Source organism: Colobus angolensis, unplaced genomic scaffold (assembly GCF_000951035.1).
Source record: "Colobus angolensis palliatus isolate OR3802 unplaced genomic scaffold, Cang.pa_1.0 Scaffold74, whole genome shotgun sequence".
Classification (NCBI taxonomy): domain Eukaryota; kingdom Metazoa; phylum Chordata; class Mammalia; order Primates; family Cercopithecidae; genus Colobus; species Colobus angolensis.
Genome location: NW_012121154.1, coordinates 5069607 through 5088000, shown reverse-complemented (window position 1 = coordinate 5088000; position 18394 = coordinate 5069607). Strand labels below are relative to the sequence as shown.

Here is an 18394-nt window from a genome sequence, read left to right as displayed (position 1 = left end):
AACATTGCACAAGTATACATATGTAACAAACCTGCACGTTATGCACATGTACCCTAGAACTTAAAGTATAATTAAAAAAAAAAAAAAAGTTTCACTTAACTTCTGTGTGTTTGCTTACATGGACCCCTCAGAAGTTTTCAAAATTAAGGTATTTGGGATCAGGGCTGGGGGTAGTGCACATTCTGTCAGTTTTAATTATAATTTTTGAAACATGCCAAACTCTTTTTGTTCTTTTTCTCACATAGTTTCTTGGCTACTTAAATGTAAGCTGCATTAACTAACTGAATCATTCCCATATCATCAGTGTATAATTTGTACCCCTTTTCTCAATTTCCATTTGCCTTGTAGAGATTTTTAAAGACATTATTTTCCTGAAATTTTATTCCAAGTGTTTAGCAAAATCCTAATTGCAAATGCAGCGTTCTTTATAATTTATACAACTGCCTTACCATTACAATATTTACACAATCTAATATACCCAAGATTATTTTATCTTGGCTTTATGTATGTGTATGTATATGTATATACATACACACACACATAGGCACACAGGTATTTAATGATTTTATGGATTATATAGATTATTTTAGAGCTTTCTATAATGATCTTGTAAATATATATTCAGTTGAGAAAAACGTTTAATATAAGTCATTCAAAACTTAGGATCTACTGTAGTACCTTACACACAATCTTCGTATGACAGTCAAAAATTAAAATAAAAAAATTTCATTCCTTAGTGCCATTACTTGTCTTTTCTTTGTACATTTAAGCTAATTCCATAAGAATTTTAACTTCATTGATTTCATAACCACTCACATTACATATTGTATAGTGCATATACATAATGTATTGGTTAAGTATAAATAATTTTTGTGTACACAAATTTCTATTTGGAATTGTAAATTGTTTCATTCCTATTCCATACTATACTACTGCCACCATGTGGAATAGTCAATGAACTAAATTCCAGATGCTAAAGTCCATAGAGGTGACTGATAACCTGCTTCTTCTTTTTCTTTTTTTTTTACTTCCTTAAACTTACAGTTCTTGTTTAGCCATAATTTTGGAGTTATAGAAAAATAAAGTGATTTCTTCAAATACGTACAATTAAAAATTTAAGGTAAATTACATTCTCAAAGATGTGTATTTGTACAGTTCCTTTAAGTACATTTGCATGATCTTACATAAAAACAAAATAACATATAAAAATAACTCAAAATGCTTAATTGGTAGTCACACAAGCTAAATATTTCATCTTAATTCTCACTTAAGCAAATCACTTACAGGAGAGCATATCTACATGCAGGATAAGGTGACTTTTGTGGAGAAAAAATTCCTTTACTCATGCCTAGTAGTATATTTATAATCACAACACTAGGTTCATATAACAAATGCACATGAAATTTTTCTGTTCTGAGTAAAATGTTCCTAGAAAATTAACTAACTGTTTCTCAACATGTATGATTTTAGATAGGCTCATCTTTCAAAATGTTTGCTTCTATGAAATTTTCATCATAGAGCCACACGAGACATATACAATAACAGATGGCTTTGACAATTATTTTTCATAATGCTGGAGTACAGGTCTTCAACAGAAATACAGTGGGAAGCTACTATTGAACAGACGTTGGATTGGGTTTTAAAAGTGCCAAGATTATACAATTTAGCATCTACTGTAGTACATTACTCATCAATGAAAACAAACATTTGTTACATGAAGAACAAGTAAATAGACACTAGAGTGGTTTCTACTTCTTACCAGAGGGATCTAAGACAGACTTTGGTGTTATCCAACATATCAATAAGTTCATTACAGTATGTGGTAAGAGCAGGACCAAAACTGGGCTATTAGTTGTCTTGCATTTTGCAGTTTGGGCTGTTTCACTATACTTACATCATCATACATTCTTAATCTTTTTATTTAATATGAAATAAGCAGACATCCTTACTGGAGGTAAACAAATTTTTTAGGCAAAATAAAGTGTACTTGGTACATTTATTTATGTACTATGTTCTTCCTAGAAAATAAAAAAAAATTATAATTCTCGATTCATGCATAGTTATATAATTGTAAAAGCAGTAATTTGGGGAGCAGACAATAAAATTAAACTTAAGGCCAGGTGTGGTGGCTCACTCTTGTAATCCCAGCACTTTGAGAGGCTGAGGTGGGTGGATCACTTGAGCTCAGGAGTTCGAGACCAGCCTGGGCAACATAGTGAGACCCCATCTCTACTAAAAATACAAAAATTAGCCGAGCATGGTGGCTTACGCCTGTAATCCCAGCTACCCTAGGGTGCTGAGGCAGGAGAATCACCTGAACCCAGGAGGTGGAGGTTGCAGTGAGCCTAGATCACACCACTACACTCCAGTCTGGGCAACACAGTGAGTGAGATTCTGTCTCAGTTGCGGGTGGGGGGCGGGGGGTGGAAATAAACTTGAAAATTAAATTCCTAGCCAGGTACAGTGGCTCATGTCTGTAATTCCAGCACTTTGGGAGGCTGCGGCAGGCAGATCATGAGGTCAGGAGATCAAGACCATCCTGGCCAACATGGTGAAACCCTGTCTGTACTAAAAATACAAAAATTAGCTGGGCATGGTGGCACACACCTGTAATCCCAGCTACTTGGGAAGATGAGGCAGGAGAGTTGCTGGAACCCAGGAGGCGGACATTGCAGTGAGCTGAGATCATACCACTGCACTTCAGCCTGGCCACAGAGCGAGACTCCGTCTCAAGAAAAAAAAAAAAAAAATTCTTATGGCCCTATGGCTTTTTAACATAGTTACAAACTTATATAATTTTACTTTCAGTTGTTTCAAAAACTAATTTTCCTCTGAAAGGAACAATAATTCAATAATTCAAATTTGGTATTACAGCTCTGGCCTACTTGATTTGGGAAGACTTTTAAGTAACAGCAGTTTTGGCTATTTACAATGTATTACTGATTTGTTCCTTATATACCACTGATTTTAACTTTATCCTACAGTTCTGACTTCTGCTAATCTGTTTTTGTTTTGTTTTGTTTGAAAACTGAAATACTTGTCTTCAATTAAGAGTTCTCCAAAGCCACAGGGTCAACCTATTTTAAAAAGCCATAGGAATTTGTTTCCCAGCAGAACCCAGTTACTGGAAACTGTCACCTCAACAATTATCAGTTACCCAGAGTTCAACTTTAATTTACAATAGGCAAATCTCCAAAGAAGAATGGAAATTAGTCTATGAAGAAAGCCAATAAAACTAAAATAAAAACTTCAGCCTTCGAATCGTGTTAGAAAAATGAAGTCAGAAATAGGTTTTATTAATCTACTCTGTGTACTAAAATTTGTGGCATTAAGCCTATGAAAATACTAGATTGGATGGAATATTTTAGGATACAATTCTACTGTGGTTTCCATAATTCACAAATACATCAGAATCCAGAGCATTTGACTAGTCTATATCTCCAGTTTTATAGCATTATGTAATAAATAAAAGTGTCCAAATTCACCTTTCACACTTTATTTTATAAAGCCCAAGGATCTGAAAGTTACTTGCAGCCTGCAAAGTTTTGGCAATCCACCTTAGCCTGTGAAAGCTGTGAGGAGCAGATCCCTGTGGGGAATTCTTGCTGTCTGACTTGAAGGCAGGCTCCTGGGTGGGCAAATTATGATTAGCATAGCCACTGAGCTGCTCAGAGAAAGACACAGACACATGGCCAGTCAGGAGCGTTCTGCATGAGGTTACGGAATTCAGACTGTAGATTACCATCTTGACTCTGCCAGTTAGTAGCCGTACGACTTTCAGCAAGTTACTTTACTTTTCTGATTTTGGATTTCTTATTTCCAAAACGGAGGTGATGGTGATGATGATATTATTATTATATCATATGATTATTCCAGTTGTAAATGAAACAGTAAATATAAAGCATTAATATATGGAAATTATAAGCTCTGTGTTAGCTATGGTAATGAAGATGATGATGACACCAATGTTTGTCTTTTATAGTCAAACTGTTAATATTAAATGAGGTAATATTTTCCATCAGTGTGTCTTTAGCCTTTTATGCCTCAAGAGGAACCTAAAATAACTCAAAATAACACTTTCCTAGATGAGCCAATTTGGTGTGCTTTATCATACTTAGCAACAAACTCTAATGAAAAGGGGTCAGTATTTTCTAAATGCCATTATGTCCACATAAGATGTATCTATATGAAATTTCCCGTATTTATTGCAAATTTACGAATATGGCCGACACATCTGCTAGAGGGTCTGACGGAGACAAGAATTTAATCAATGTCTGTTGAATTTGCTCAAGTGAATAAAACAGAAAAACTGTTTTATAAAGGACAACAAAGTGCAGTAGTCATGTAAGTTTTGCACACACATTCAAAAAGAACCAAGCTAATATTTCTCTTATGTGTCTTACATGTGGGTGTTTGACATTAATACATGCTATGGTATTTTTAATTCACTAGCAACTATGAATCACCCTCACAACATCAGATTGTAAGGAAGTAATCTGAGGTTTCCTTTTTCTCTATATGCATTTATAGTACTAGATAAAGGAAGAATAAGCTAGGGATCCACTGAATTTCCAAGCAACTTACAGTTCTGCAAAGAGTATTATCAGCTGAGAGGGCAGAATAGAAGCTGTATGGTGATTTATTTCAAATGTTCCTCTTGGGAAATGTCAAATACTTTGCTGACACTGATAATGAGAATGCTCATGAAAAACTACGTGTTAGATGATTAGAGTGAAGGGAAAGGTGCCATCACTACAATCATTTATTATATAAGCTGAAGTGTTACCTACTTATAAGATGACACATATAAGAACATCTATATCAATTTTATTCCACATTCCAATATTTAGAAAAAAAATGTTTTTAATGATTTCCTTCTAAAAGAAGAACAAAGCTATTTAATTTTTCTAACATTTATGAATTTTGTATAGATTAGGACCATATTTATTGCATATGTACTGATATGACCAACATATCTGCTAGTAATGAGCAACTACCATGTATCAAGTATTGTGCCATCCTTTAAGAATTCATTGGTATGTTTACAAATGTATACAACTACTTCGTGGAGTTTATATTAGATAGGAAGCCTCCAGATAAAAAGCAAACACAGCATTAAAATAATTAAAAAATGGTAATGCGAGGGAAAGAAGACCAGGAAGAAAGAGGGTGCTGAAATAGAGAATGATAAAGGGGATGTCTGGGGAAAGGTTCCACTGTAGAAAGGTTGAGTGGGGGAAAATCCCTCTGAGAAGATATATTGTGAGTAGAGTTCTTAATCAGAGAAAAGAATCACAGAAAAATCAGCAAAAAGTGCCTTTCTGGCATAACATTTTAACACAAACAATGGGCAATCTCAATTCTAGGTAGTAAATTTTACTTGGAATTTCATGTGTCATTTCTGTGCTATAAAGTTTACATCATATCATATACTCTGTGCCTAAAGTAATACCTAACCTCATTTTTCATTCAGTTTGTTTCAGATATTAAAAGGACTTTGCAAAATGCATTAAAGTCATATAATTCAAAGCTGAAGATGTGCCTGGTAAAATATTCCATAGTTTGAGGGACTGACAACATTAATTTTACTCTAAAAGAAACGAGTGTAAATAAATGTTATCAGAGACAAGAACACACACACGCACACACATGTGCATAAAACATATCTTTTAAATTGATGATCACGCTACTGGCTGGGCATATTACATGGTAATTATTGTTTTCAGCTTCACAGTAACTCCAGAATAAATACTTGGTTTTTATGAACAAAGGTAGAGCCCTATTCGAAAGCTAAAAATTTAAGTAACTGTTGAAAGCATCAAAATATCTGAAATAAAAGTTTTTAGAAGCAATCCATATGTTAAATAGAATTAAATGTTACAAGTTAAATGTCCTTCATTATCATATATTTGGACATTTCCTCTAAAGGCTTTATTTTTGCCCGATGAAGAAGCCAAGCAGAGACAGTAGATATGCAATCAATTATTTCCCATGGATTATCTTCCTTACTATCTGTTGAAAAACTGACAGTGTTCACTCTAACTACATAAAACACGTCTGCATATTCAGCTATTTGTAACTTGGTTTAGATTTTATAAACTATTGACTTTCTAGTTTGGATATGAGAGCAAAATAGAAAAGACTTTCTCGATCACTTTTTAAAGTAAATTCTTTAAAATAAGTGCATTAAGAATAATGCATTGTCAAAAATGGATTTATTGTCAAGTGATTATAACTTCAAATGTGCATTCTTTGAAAGTTATTTCAGATCTATCATATGATTTTTTTCTTATTTGTTCTCATTCAATTTACTAGTTATTTTGAAATTTTTATTAATTTGAATGTTTTTTCATTTTTTTAATTAATTCTTAGAATTAACGTAAGAGTCAGAGAACTATTTCCTAACTGGCTAGGCAATCTTGAGTATATATTGCTAAGCAGTCCCTTGGCTATTCTATGGAAAATAAAATATTTTTAAAATTTTGCTTGCCCTGGGAATTATCTTTCAACTCTGTGTCTGGTTTTACTTTCCTTTATTCATTTGTTTGGACTACGTGATCTAGTTCATTTTAGTTTTGGCACTATTTTTAAGGAGGTCTCATGTACATGGGTGAGCCCTAAGGAATGGCAATGCTGCAGGTAAAGATTATAAAGCAAATGTATTTTAATTTGGAACAGCTGTGTGAGGAGATTAGCATGGGTTCAGTTTTAAAGCTATACCTATCTATAATCAGGTAGATTAATTCCCAAGGGTAGTACATTTCACAAAAGAACTCAAACATTTTGTTCTAATTCTCAAACCTTTTGGCCTCATTAAATTGTGCTGTGTATCTGCTGCAGCCTCATTCTTCAGCTCTCCAATTGTACCTCATCAGGCCTACCCAGATTGCTCTGAAACATTTCTGATTCATCTAGATGAAATACGAATGTAAATGAAGCCACAATAGTATTAAACAAGAGGCACGGGGGAAAACAAAGAGTTAGTTTTTTTGTTTTTTTTTTTAAGTTCACCAAACTTTCTTTCAAGATGTTGTAATTTTTCTGTGTTTCTAAATTTTATTATATTATGGCAAGAACACGACATAAGAGCTATCATCCTAACACACATTTAAATGTACAATGTATTACTGCTGACTCTAAGTACAACGTTTACAGCAGATCTCTGGAGCTTATTCATCTTGCTTAACTGAAACCTCATGTCCACTTCCCATTTCTCCCTTCTCCCCACTTCCGGCAACCACTATTTCACTCTTTGAATCTATAAAATTGACCATTTTTGATATCTCATGTGAGTGGAATAATGCAATTTTTTTTATTGATTTTACTTGGTACAATGTCTTCAAGGTTCATCCAGGTTTGCACACATTGAGAATTTCTTTCTTTTTTATGCTGAGTAGTATTGCATGGTATGTATATACCACATTTTCTTTATCCATTCATCTGTCAAGGAACATTAAGGTTGTTTCCATATCTGGGCTATTCTGAATGGAAGTGCGCTTCAAGATCCTAACTTCAGTTTTTATGGATAAATATCCAGAAGTAGGATTGCTGGATGCTAAGGTAGTTATATTTTTAATTCTTTGGGGGACCTCCATATTATTTTCTGTAGGTGCTGCACAATTTTGCCTTCCCATCAACGTTGTGCAAGGATTCCACTTTCTCCACATCCTCCCCAACACTAGTCTTTTGTTTCTTTGATAACAGCAATCTTGATAGGTAAGAGATGATATCACATTTTGGTTTTGATTTGTATTTCCCTGATGACCAGTACTGTACATTTTTTCATGTAGCTATTGGCTACCTCTATGTCTTTTCTCCAAAAACATCAAGTACTTCGCTCATTTTTCAATTGGGTTATTAGGGGGTTTTTGCTATTGAGTTGTAGGAGTTATTTTCATATTTTGTCTACTAACCCTTATCGAATATATGGTTTGTAAATATTTTCCCAATTCCAAAAGTTGTCTTTATAACTCTGTTGGTTGTTTCCTTTTCTGTGGACAAGAGTTTTAGCTTGATGTAGTCTCATTTATTTTTGGATTTATTACCTATGTTTTTAGTGTTATATCCATGAAATCATTACCAAAATAAATGAATGCCATGAAGCTTTCTCCCTGTTCTCTTTTAGGAGTTTTAACATTTTAGGTCTTAAATCCATTTTGACCTTTAATTTTAGATTTTAATCCATTTTGAGTTGTTCTGTGTGCATGGTGTCAGATAAGGATCCAATTTCATCTTTATTTGCATGTCAGTATTCAGTTTTCCAATACCATTTTTTGTACAGGCTATTCTTTCTCCATTCTGTATTGTTTGCACCCTTATAGAGGATCAGTTGGCCATACATTCATGGAGTTATTTCTGGGATCTCTGTTCTGTTCCAGAGGTCTAAATGTCTGTCTTTATGCTAGTTCCCTACTGTTTTGATTACCGGACGCTTTGTAATACATTTTGATATTAGGAGGTGTGATGCCTCCAGCTTTAGTCTTGTTTTGTTCAAGATTTCTTTGGCTATTTCGTGGTCTTTTGTAGTTTTATATGTATTTTGGATTTTTTCTATTTTTATTAAAAATACCATTGTGATTTTGATGGGGGTTGCATTGAAACTGTAGATAACTTTGGGTACTATGGAAATTTTTACAATATTAAGTCTTCCAATCCATTAACATGAGATGTCTTTCAATTGGTGTCTTCTTTAATTTCTTTCATCACAGTGTTACAGTTTTCAGTATACAAAACTCATTTGTTAAGTTTGCCTCCCTTTTTAAGTTTATTCCTAACTATAGTATTCTTTTTGGTGCTATTGTAAATGAGATTGTTTTCCTCATTTCCCTGTCAGGTAGTCAGTTGGTAGTGTACAGAAACACAACTAATTTTTCAAATGTTGATTTTGTATTCCGCAATGTTATTGAAGTTTATTAGTTCTAATGAGCTTTTTGAAGTCCTTTAGTGTCTTCTATATTTAGATCACTTCATCTGCAAAAGGAGACTATTTCTTTCCACTACTAATTTTTAGTTTCACTCCACTGTGGTCAGTAAGGAGACTGGGTATGATTTCAATCTTAAATTTGTTAAGAATTTGTTGTGACCTAACACATGATCTATCGTGAAGAATGTTCCATGTGCACTTGAGAAAAATGTGTATTATTTGTATTGGGTCAAATGTTCTCAATCTATTGCAGTCTATTTGGTTACGATGTTGTTCAAGTCCTCTGTTTCCTTATTGATCATCTGTCTGGATGTTCTATCCATCACTGAAAGTGAGGTATTCAAGTTTTCTAGTATTATTGTATTGCTGCCTATTTGCCCCCTTCAGTGCTGTCCATGTTTGCTTTATATATTTAGATTCTCTGATGTTGGGTGCATATATCTTTGTTATATATTCTTGCTGGATTGATGCTTTTATTATATAACATCCTTCTTTGTCTCTTGTGTCAGTTTTTTTACTTAAACCCTGTTTTGTCTAAGTGTAGCCACCCATACTCTCTTTTGGTTATCAGAATAACTTTTTTCATCCCTTCACTTTCAGCCGATTTGTGTCCTTAAATCTAAAGTGGATTTCTGATAGGCAGCATATAGTTGGGTTTTGTTTTTATCCATTCAGCCACTCTGAGTCTTTTGATTGGGGAGTTTAATTCTTTTACATTTAAAATTATTATTGATAAGACAAAACTTATTACTGTCATTTTGTTATTTTTAGTTTGTTATTTTAGTTTGTTAGTCTTGTTTGTTATTTTAATTTGTTAGTCTTATTTTTCTTTTGTATTTTCTTTCTTTCTTCCCCTATGTTTGTCATTTTGATATTTTAAAGTTACACATGAATTTTTTTAAAAAAAGTTTTAAAAAGTTGCATTCAAATATAGAATTTTTAAGAGTACTGAGCATTTACATTTTACTAATTCTATCAAATTTGATTTTTACACATTGGCCATTTGAAAGATAGTATTTTTGTGGAAAGTGAAATGCTGTGCTAATAAACTTATTATGTAACATTAATTTTGTGGCTCTGGAATTAGTATTGCATGCACAACTTTAGATAACAACAATAAACAATTATCTTTGCTATTAATATCTGTGGGCTGCAGATCACTCACACAGGGTGGGTGTGTATACAGCAGGCAATAAAGTTAGAACGTGTTCCTCAATTCATCCACACACATTTGAAGCCATATTTGAAGATGGTGAAAAATATACAATGTATGTATGTATACTATTTTATGTATATAAGCACTCTACACGTATACATATGTCCTTGGCATAAACAATCACTATGCGAATGTTGTTTTCATAAAATACAAATATATTCAAAAGTATAACTGAATTAAAGGTGGTTGTCTGCTATCATTTGTACTCATTGTTAGTGGATACAGAACATTCAAATACCTGTTCTCATTTATTTGTGGGATCTAAAGATCAAAATAATTGAACTTCAGGAGATAGAGAAGAGTGGTTATCAGAGGCTGGGAAGGGTAGTGCTGGGGGTTCGTAGGGAGGTGGAGACGATTAATGGGTACAAAAACTAGAATGAAAAAGACCCAGTTCTTTAATAGCACAAGAGGAATATAGTAAATAATAATGGTACATTTAAAAATAATGAAAATGTATAGTTGGGTTGTTTTTACTGCAAAGGATAAATGCTTAAGGGGATGGATACTAAATTTTCCATTATGTAACGTGATTGCATGCCTATACCCAAATATCTCAAATTCCAAGATGAACGTTTTATTCATTTAACATGGTCTTCTCACATTAGAAAATGTGGGATATCATTTAACTTCAGAGTGCATATGAAATGTGGGACAGCAGTGTTTCCAGAAATTAATATCTAGTTGTCAAATTCAGAAACGTGTTCCATCTCTCTCAATCCCTCCTCTTTTAAAGATCTCTATCAATTAGCCTTTCTCAGTTTTGTATCTATAAGCTTTCCTCGTCTGAGTATCCTCTCATTCATCTTTAGCATATAATAATGTATAAGGTATTATATTGTAAAACAATATGCATATACTCATATGTGTGTACAGGTATATCTCATTTTATCATGGTCCCTTGTTGCATTTTTTTACAGATTCGAGGTTTGTGGCAACCCTGTATCAAGTAAGTCCACTGGTGCCATTTTTTCCAACAGCACATGCTAACTTCACGTCTCTGTCACAGTTTAGTAATTCTTAGAGTAGTCTAATCTTTTTCATTATTATTACATCTGTTATAGTGATCATTATATCTGATACAGTGAATATAGTGATATTATAGTGTTATAATCAGTGGTCCCTGAAGCTGGCAGAGGTTGGTTCATGAGGTGTAAGGAAAAAAGGCATCTCTGTAACATAAAAGTGCAAGGTGAAACAGCAAGTGCTGATACTGAAGCTGCAGCAAGTTATCCAGAAGATGTAGCTAAGATCACTGGTGAAGGCAACTATATAAACAACAGATTTTCAATGTAGAGAAAAACAGCCTTGTATTTGAAGACAATGTTATCGAGGACTTTCATAGCTAAAGAGGAGAAGTTATTGCCTGCTTCAAAGCTTCAAAGGACAGGATGACTTTCTTGTTAGTAGCTAATGCACTTGGTAACGTTAAGTGGAAGCCAATGCTCTTTAACCATTCCAAAAATCTCAGAGTCCTTAAGAATTATGCTGAATCTACTCTGCTTGTGCTCTATAAATGAAACAACAAAGCCTGGATGACAGCACATCTGTTTACAGCATGGTTTGCTGAATATTTTGAGCCCACTATTGAAACCTACCGTTAGAAGAAAATATTGTTACTCACTGACAATACATGTAGTCGCCCAAGAGCTCTGATTGAGATTTGCAAGGAGATTAATGTGTTTTCATGCCTGCTAACACAACTTCCATTTTGTAGCACTGGGATCAAGAACTAATTGTGGTTTTCAAGTCTTATTATTTGAGAAACACACTTGGTAAGACTATAGCTGCTATAAATTGTGATTCCTCTTACTGATCTGGGAAAACTGAACTGAAAACCTTCTAGAAAGATCCACAATTCTATATACCATTACAAACATTCTTGATTCGTGGGAAAAGACAAAAATATCAACATTATCAGGAGTTCGGAAGAAGTTGATTTTAACCCTTGTGGATGGCTTTGAGGGGTTCTAGCCTTCAGTGGGGGATATAACAGCAGATGTGGATGTGGTGCAAACAGCAAGAGAACTAGAAGTGGACACTGAAGATGGGACTGAATTGCTACAATCTCATGATAAAACTTTAACAAATGAGGAGTTGCTTCTTATGCATGAGCAAAGACAGTGGTTTCTTGAGATGGAATCTACCCCTGGTGAAGATCTGAATATTGTTCAAGTGACCCAAAGATACAGAATATTAGATGAACTTATTTGATAAAGCAGTGCCAGGTTTGAGAAAATTGACTTCAATTTTTAAAAGGTGTGCGTGGGTAAAATGCTATCAAATAGCACTGCATACTACAGAGAAATATTTTGTGAAAGGAAAAGTCAGTCAGTGCAGCCAACTTCATTGTTGTCCTATTTTAAGAAATTGCCACAGCCATCCAACCCTCAGCAACCACCACTTTGATCAGTCAGCAGTCACCAACATTAAGGCAAGACCCCCCATCAGCAAAAATACAAATACTTGCTGCAGGCTTAGATGATCGTTAGTGTTTGTTATACATTTTGTGAATTAAAAAATAGAGTATTCTTTAATTAAGGTATGTACTTTTTTAAAGATAAAGTGCTATCACACAAATAAGAGACTACAGTATTTAGTAAACATAACTGTTATACACAATGGGAAAACAAAAAATCTGTGTGACTCACTTAATTGCAATATTCGCTCTGTTGTGGTTGTGGTGATCTGGAACCAAACCCTCAGCAGTGTGTTTGTATGCATGTGTGCGTGCGCACATAACATGACCCTGAGTTAACTTATTCTTCTCCTTTATTTCTTAGCAAATTTGCCATGATTTAAAAAAGAAAAACAGCTTATATTAATATTCCTACTTCCTCATTCCTCATTTACTTCTCAACCCTCTGTTGGCTTTTACTCATATCACTTTATGTAAGAGAGGTCATGCCAAAGTTATATACGTGGTTCCTTGTTCCTGGAGGGGATATCCATTTGAAACAGATATAAATAAGTGTGGAGACAGATATATGTGTGTGTATATGCAGGCTTTTATGTTTGTACTACCGTGTGTATCACAGAACTTTGTTATAGCCTCTGAAGTTAGAAAAACAGATACTATGCAGTTCAAAGAATATCTTAATTTTTATGTTGGACGAAACAAAACTAAATGAGACATCATAACTGAATGCTAACTACTTAATTTTCAAAATTTCCTTGGCATTAATAAAGGTTGTATGTTTTCAGGAAAAATGTGTGGTGTTCTTAAAACACAGCATTAATACGTTAGCAGACAAACAGCAGGACTGTTGAAGTTGAATATAAATTGATTTATTAGTTTTATAAAAGTACATGTGATATGAATCTTTTATCATGTGGTTTATCCTGTCATGAAATGCAACCTTTGTTTAAAAAGTTGAGCTCCTGTAAAAGGTGACTGGAATGAGAAGCCGTATTTCAAGATAATGGTATTTAGATTGGACACTTTTAGGATCGATACATAGAAAAGAGGCTTTAAACCAGTAAATTCTTCACTAATTCAACCAACTGAACAATTTGTGAAAATAGTGGGTGGAATACATTTGCTTTCCTTATAACATAAAACCTTGTGTGTTTAAAAAACATAAAAAGATCAAATGAATGATATGCCTCCAAGACACTGTGTTAATCCTGGATATACAGAGAATTCTGAAAGAGGAAAAAAAATACCACATTTCTGAATTTACATGAAAGCAACTTGTTTTTATTTATTTTTTACTTAAATCTACATAAAAAAACCTTTATACTCTTTTAAAATCAGATATATCTTATGCACAAATTTGAATACAGAATGTAAAATTCATTGTCATCTTTGAGTCAAAAACTTTTCCTTTTTGAAATAAAGTATGTAGAGGTGAACAAGATTCCTAGCGGTTGCTTTGGATGATTTCATTATGAAAGGAAAAAAACAATTTATTTACACTTAATACCTTTTAAAATGATGTAAGTAGTGGCTTGCACTTACATACCTCTCTCACAAAATAATATACTTAAAATTATGACGAATTATAAGATCCTAAAAAGTCTCTTCTAATTATCAGAGTAAGGTTAATTTGTAAATTTTTGAGACAGTACATTTTATATTAACGGAGTTGAATTTTGTGTTAAACTTTTGTTATATTTGAGTTCTTCAAAATAAGGAAATGCTAGATTATTTAAAATATGTGAAAACAGCATATTAGTTGCCCCCAGTTATATTTCATAATTACAAATCTGTCCTGTAACAGCACTCATGCTTCCAACTTCTGTTATGTATTCTCGATTTATTTGTTGCGATGTATTAGGAACTATCATTGGATCTGTGCTCTGGGCTGCATGCCTAAAGTTCACAGTTAAACAGGACACAGCCCCGATATTATAGAATTTTTTTTTTTTTTAATCCAGAGAGGAACAGAGGAGAGATGCCGTGGGTAGAGTCTAGAGTGAGGGATATGTACATGGCTTTGTACAGTGTACTATGGGATCAGAGGCCAAGCATCTAAAGAAGCCTACAGTGGGAAGGAGGTTCAGGGACATCCTTCAGGTGGTGAAGATTACCCTGAATTTTGATTGAGGAATAAGAATTATTAAATAAAGATATGCATATTATATACTAGATTAATGCATCCGCATCTTCCCAGTAATTTCATTTCTGATGATTTGGAAGAAATATTCATAGAATCTAGTTATCACTTGAAAATATTCACAATCTATTAACAGCTCAGTTCATTTATAAACTTTTGAAAAGTGGTTCCTCTATACTGTTAAAATCATCAGATGCTAAACAAAAACCAAAAGAAGTATCCTTAAACCTTACATTAAACTGTGTGACACTGTAGGACATGCAGTAAGCAAAGAGTGTAAGTAATGTGAAATTATGTGTGTATTATTTCAGTCCTTTGATCACTTTTAGACACTCATAGGCCAAAAATTTTAGCACCTAGAGTGCCTTAAAGTGTTCCAAAAATTTAAATCTTTGTGTAAAAAGTTGAGCTCCTGTAAAAGGTGACTGGAATGAGAAGCCGTATTTCAAGATAATGATATTTAGATTGGACACTTTCAGGATCAATTCATAGAAAAGAGGCTTTAAACCAGTAAATTCTTCACTAATTCAACCAACTGTTTCATTATTTCATCAAACTGTTCCCCATTATTCACAATATTTTGTCACCAAACCATCTGAACATACTAATTCATTTTTGTCTTGCTTTTGAACACCCAATCCATATGTGTTCCTCAACCACATATAAAACAATCCATTAGAGCTAGTAATAACCACACCTTTCAAAATGGTGAAAATTCCAATCAGAAGCAAAGTGAATGAGCATTTTACCCTGCAGAGCCTTCTTATATATAAATGTATAATTTTTGTAGAAATTGTTGAAACACCAGAAAGTTTATAATTTCTAATTACTTTTTAAATGAATCATTAGCATTTTAGGAAACATTTAGGTTGAGAATCACAGTACTCTTACAAAATATGCAGTGTTGATCAGAAAATTGAAATAAGCTGATGATAGGACTGCTAGAGAAGATAGTTCGAGTTTGACTGAAGCTGATATTCCTCCACAGTATCAGGTTCAGTGAGGTCCCTCTCTCTGCAATACTCTTCCCTTATAGTAAAGCATACATTCAAATATATTCCAACTACGAACCCTAATCTACACAGTCTTCATTTGCTTATGAAATGCTTTCTTTTAATATATTATACCTATAAAGAAGATTTGCCTTCATCTTTTCTTGAAAGGAATCAGTTTTCAAATGAGGATGTAGTTTTTGCTGTTGTAAACTGCCTTTTTGTAAATTTACAAAACAATAGACATTTGTTGAGTATTTAGGAAATTTGAGTATTACTTCAATCTTTAATAATTAAGTAATATAATAAAGTTTATTCAATAAATCATCTTTAAATGTTTAAATTTTTCCTATTTTTTCATTCCTTGGATTTCTCTATTGTAATAACATTTTATTTACAATCTATGCATAAGAATAAAATAGGACCCATACATATATTTTATTAAAATATTAGGCATGAGTTGCCTGTGAATATGATACAAATATTGTATTTAACAGCTCTCTAATTCACCCATTAGTTTATATCTATGATTCATATGGCTTTATAGTTGGCACATTCAAGTTTTAAACCAAAAATTCTCCCCTCACTACCACTACCCACTATCTCTTTAAAAACCACCTAGATCAATACTAAATTTTAAATATTATAAAATTACACTCACTTTTTTATCTTTATTGTATTTGGTAAATATCTCCTGGGCTCTCTCTTCTCCTCCATCCGTGAACAGCATAATAATCTTATTGCAGTTTGCTCTGGAAACATTATACTGTTAAAAACAAAACCACACAAAACAATATATATATCATTCACAATATAGGAGAAAATAAAGCTATATGGAAAGTTCATGAGCAGGTTGCAAGTCATTAATGAAATATCTGCTCACAAAATATATTTTAAGAACTGGTTCCTGGATCAGTTCAGGCCCACCCCCTTCATCAGGCCTTCCCCTCACCACCCAGATAACCATAGGTCTATCTCACTTCCTTCAGCCTTTGATCAAATGCCCCTTTATCATGAGGTGATTCTTCACAACTATGTTTTAAATTGCAGTCTCCCTCCCAGATAGTATCTTCACAGCATTTTACTTTCTTTTATTTACATATTTTATTTTCTTGTTTATTGTTGGTGTCCCCCAACAGAACGTAAGCTACATAAGCGAAGGAAGTTTTGTCTTTTTTGCTCAGACTTTTTTGTCCCTCCCTAGAAGACTGCCTAGCGCATAATAAAATCTCAATAGTTTCTTAAAAAATGAGCTTTTAATAAACGGTTATATCAATTTTATGCCCATATAATTTTATAGTATAAACTGAAAATAACATTATTTTAAAATGTGTATCTTCAGTCCACTTCCAAATAAGTGTTTTCTTCCCTCTTTATTCATTCTGCTTGATTCACTTTACCTGTTTGAAATCACAAATCCTAAAATTGATCACCTAAAATCCAATACTCTTTTGTTCCTTTGTAAAGGCCGATACCTAGTCCCACGATATCCTCCTATCCTCTCTCAACCAACCACATATATTCTAATCCTGAAAGACTCAAGTCCATGGTAAATCTTCTTACACTTTAAGGTCTCCAAAAGAGTTAGATATGGGAGAATGATGGATTAGCACCAAAGGGCCATTAAAATGAACAATTAATTTAGAAAGCTGGACTTCTCTGAGGTCTAAAATTATTATCTTAACTTTTCTACTGTTGTGAAATGTGTTTGCTTTAAATGCTGAGAATAAAAGATCACACTAATTTATGAATGCTCAGCTTCTTTGAAAATGTCAACCCTAGGTTCAGTGCTGTCCAAAAGAAATATAACATGAGACTAATATGGAACTTTAAATTTTCTAATAATTAGTTAAGGGGAGTAATAAGAAATATTCAACATTAATCCTAATAATATATTTTCTTTAACCTAGTCATCCAAAATATTAATCAATATGAATATTGAACATTAATCAATATTGAGATGTTATACAGCTTTTTCTTCCATAATAAGTCTTCAAACTTCAGTATGCATTTTATACTTATACAATACATCAATTCAGATCAGCCACCTTTCAAGTGCTGACTAGCCACCTGTGATTGTTGTTACCATATTGTACAGCACGGCACAGCCCTGGCTTTTAAATGACTAATATTTTTAAAAACTCATTAATTTTTCTTTAGTGTTCTAAGTCATTGAAGGTCCATGCTCTACCTTATTTTTTCAAAGAAGATAAAACCCACTTTCTGTTGTGAAAATTAATAAATACAACATTTTTCTTTATTAATGAAAAGATCCTGTTTCAGGTCATCTCACTCCATTGACTCAGCCATTAGAACACTGGGAGTAAAAGCTTTTAATCAAGCATTGTGGAAGCACAAGTATTAACTAATATAATTTGTCACTTTCAAGCATGGCTCTTATCTTTGAAAGTAACCTATCTGAAAATCTGACTACACGAAAAGTTGCATATTTTACCATCAAAATGCTTTTGTGAAACGTGCCTCAAATCTCTTAATTAAAATTAGTTTCTCTGGTGATTTGTCTTTTTTATCCGCATGTGTAAAATAGGCAAAATAATATGTACCTAAAGAACTATCCTGTAAAAATGTTAAACAAAACCATAGGACATGGTTTTGTTTTTGAAGTACTGAAAGTACTATTATTAGACGCAAATATCAATGTAAATTAACACATTAGGTCTTGCTGATCATTTGTATATTTAAG

At 33.2% G+C, this 18394-nt stretch overlaps 1 protein-coding gene across 3 annotated transcripts in view; it reads right to left on the bottom strand.

The window, feature by feature from the left end:
- Positions 1–18394, bottom strand: part of CACNA2D1 (calcium channel, voltage-dependent, alpha 2/delta subunit 1) — a 440506-nt gene that overhangs the window by 75960 nt on the left and 346152 nt on the right. For all 3 annotated transcript variants that reach the window (XM_011927691.1, XM_011927692.1, XM_011927693.1), the window contains exon 11: positions 16352–16456. In XM_011927691.1, the coding sequence (XP_011783081.1) occupies positions 16352–16456 (105 nt within the window). The remainder of the gene's footprint in view (positions 1–16351; positions 16457–18394) is intronic.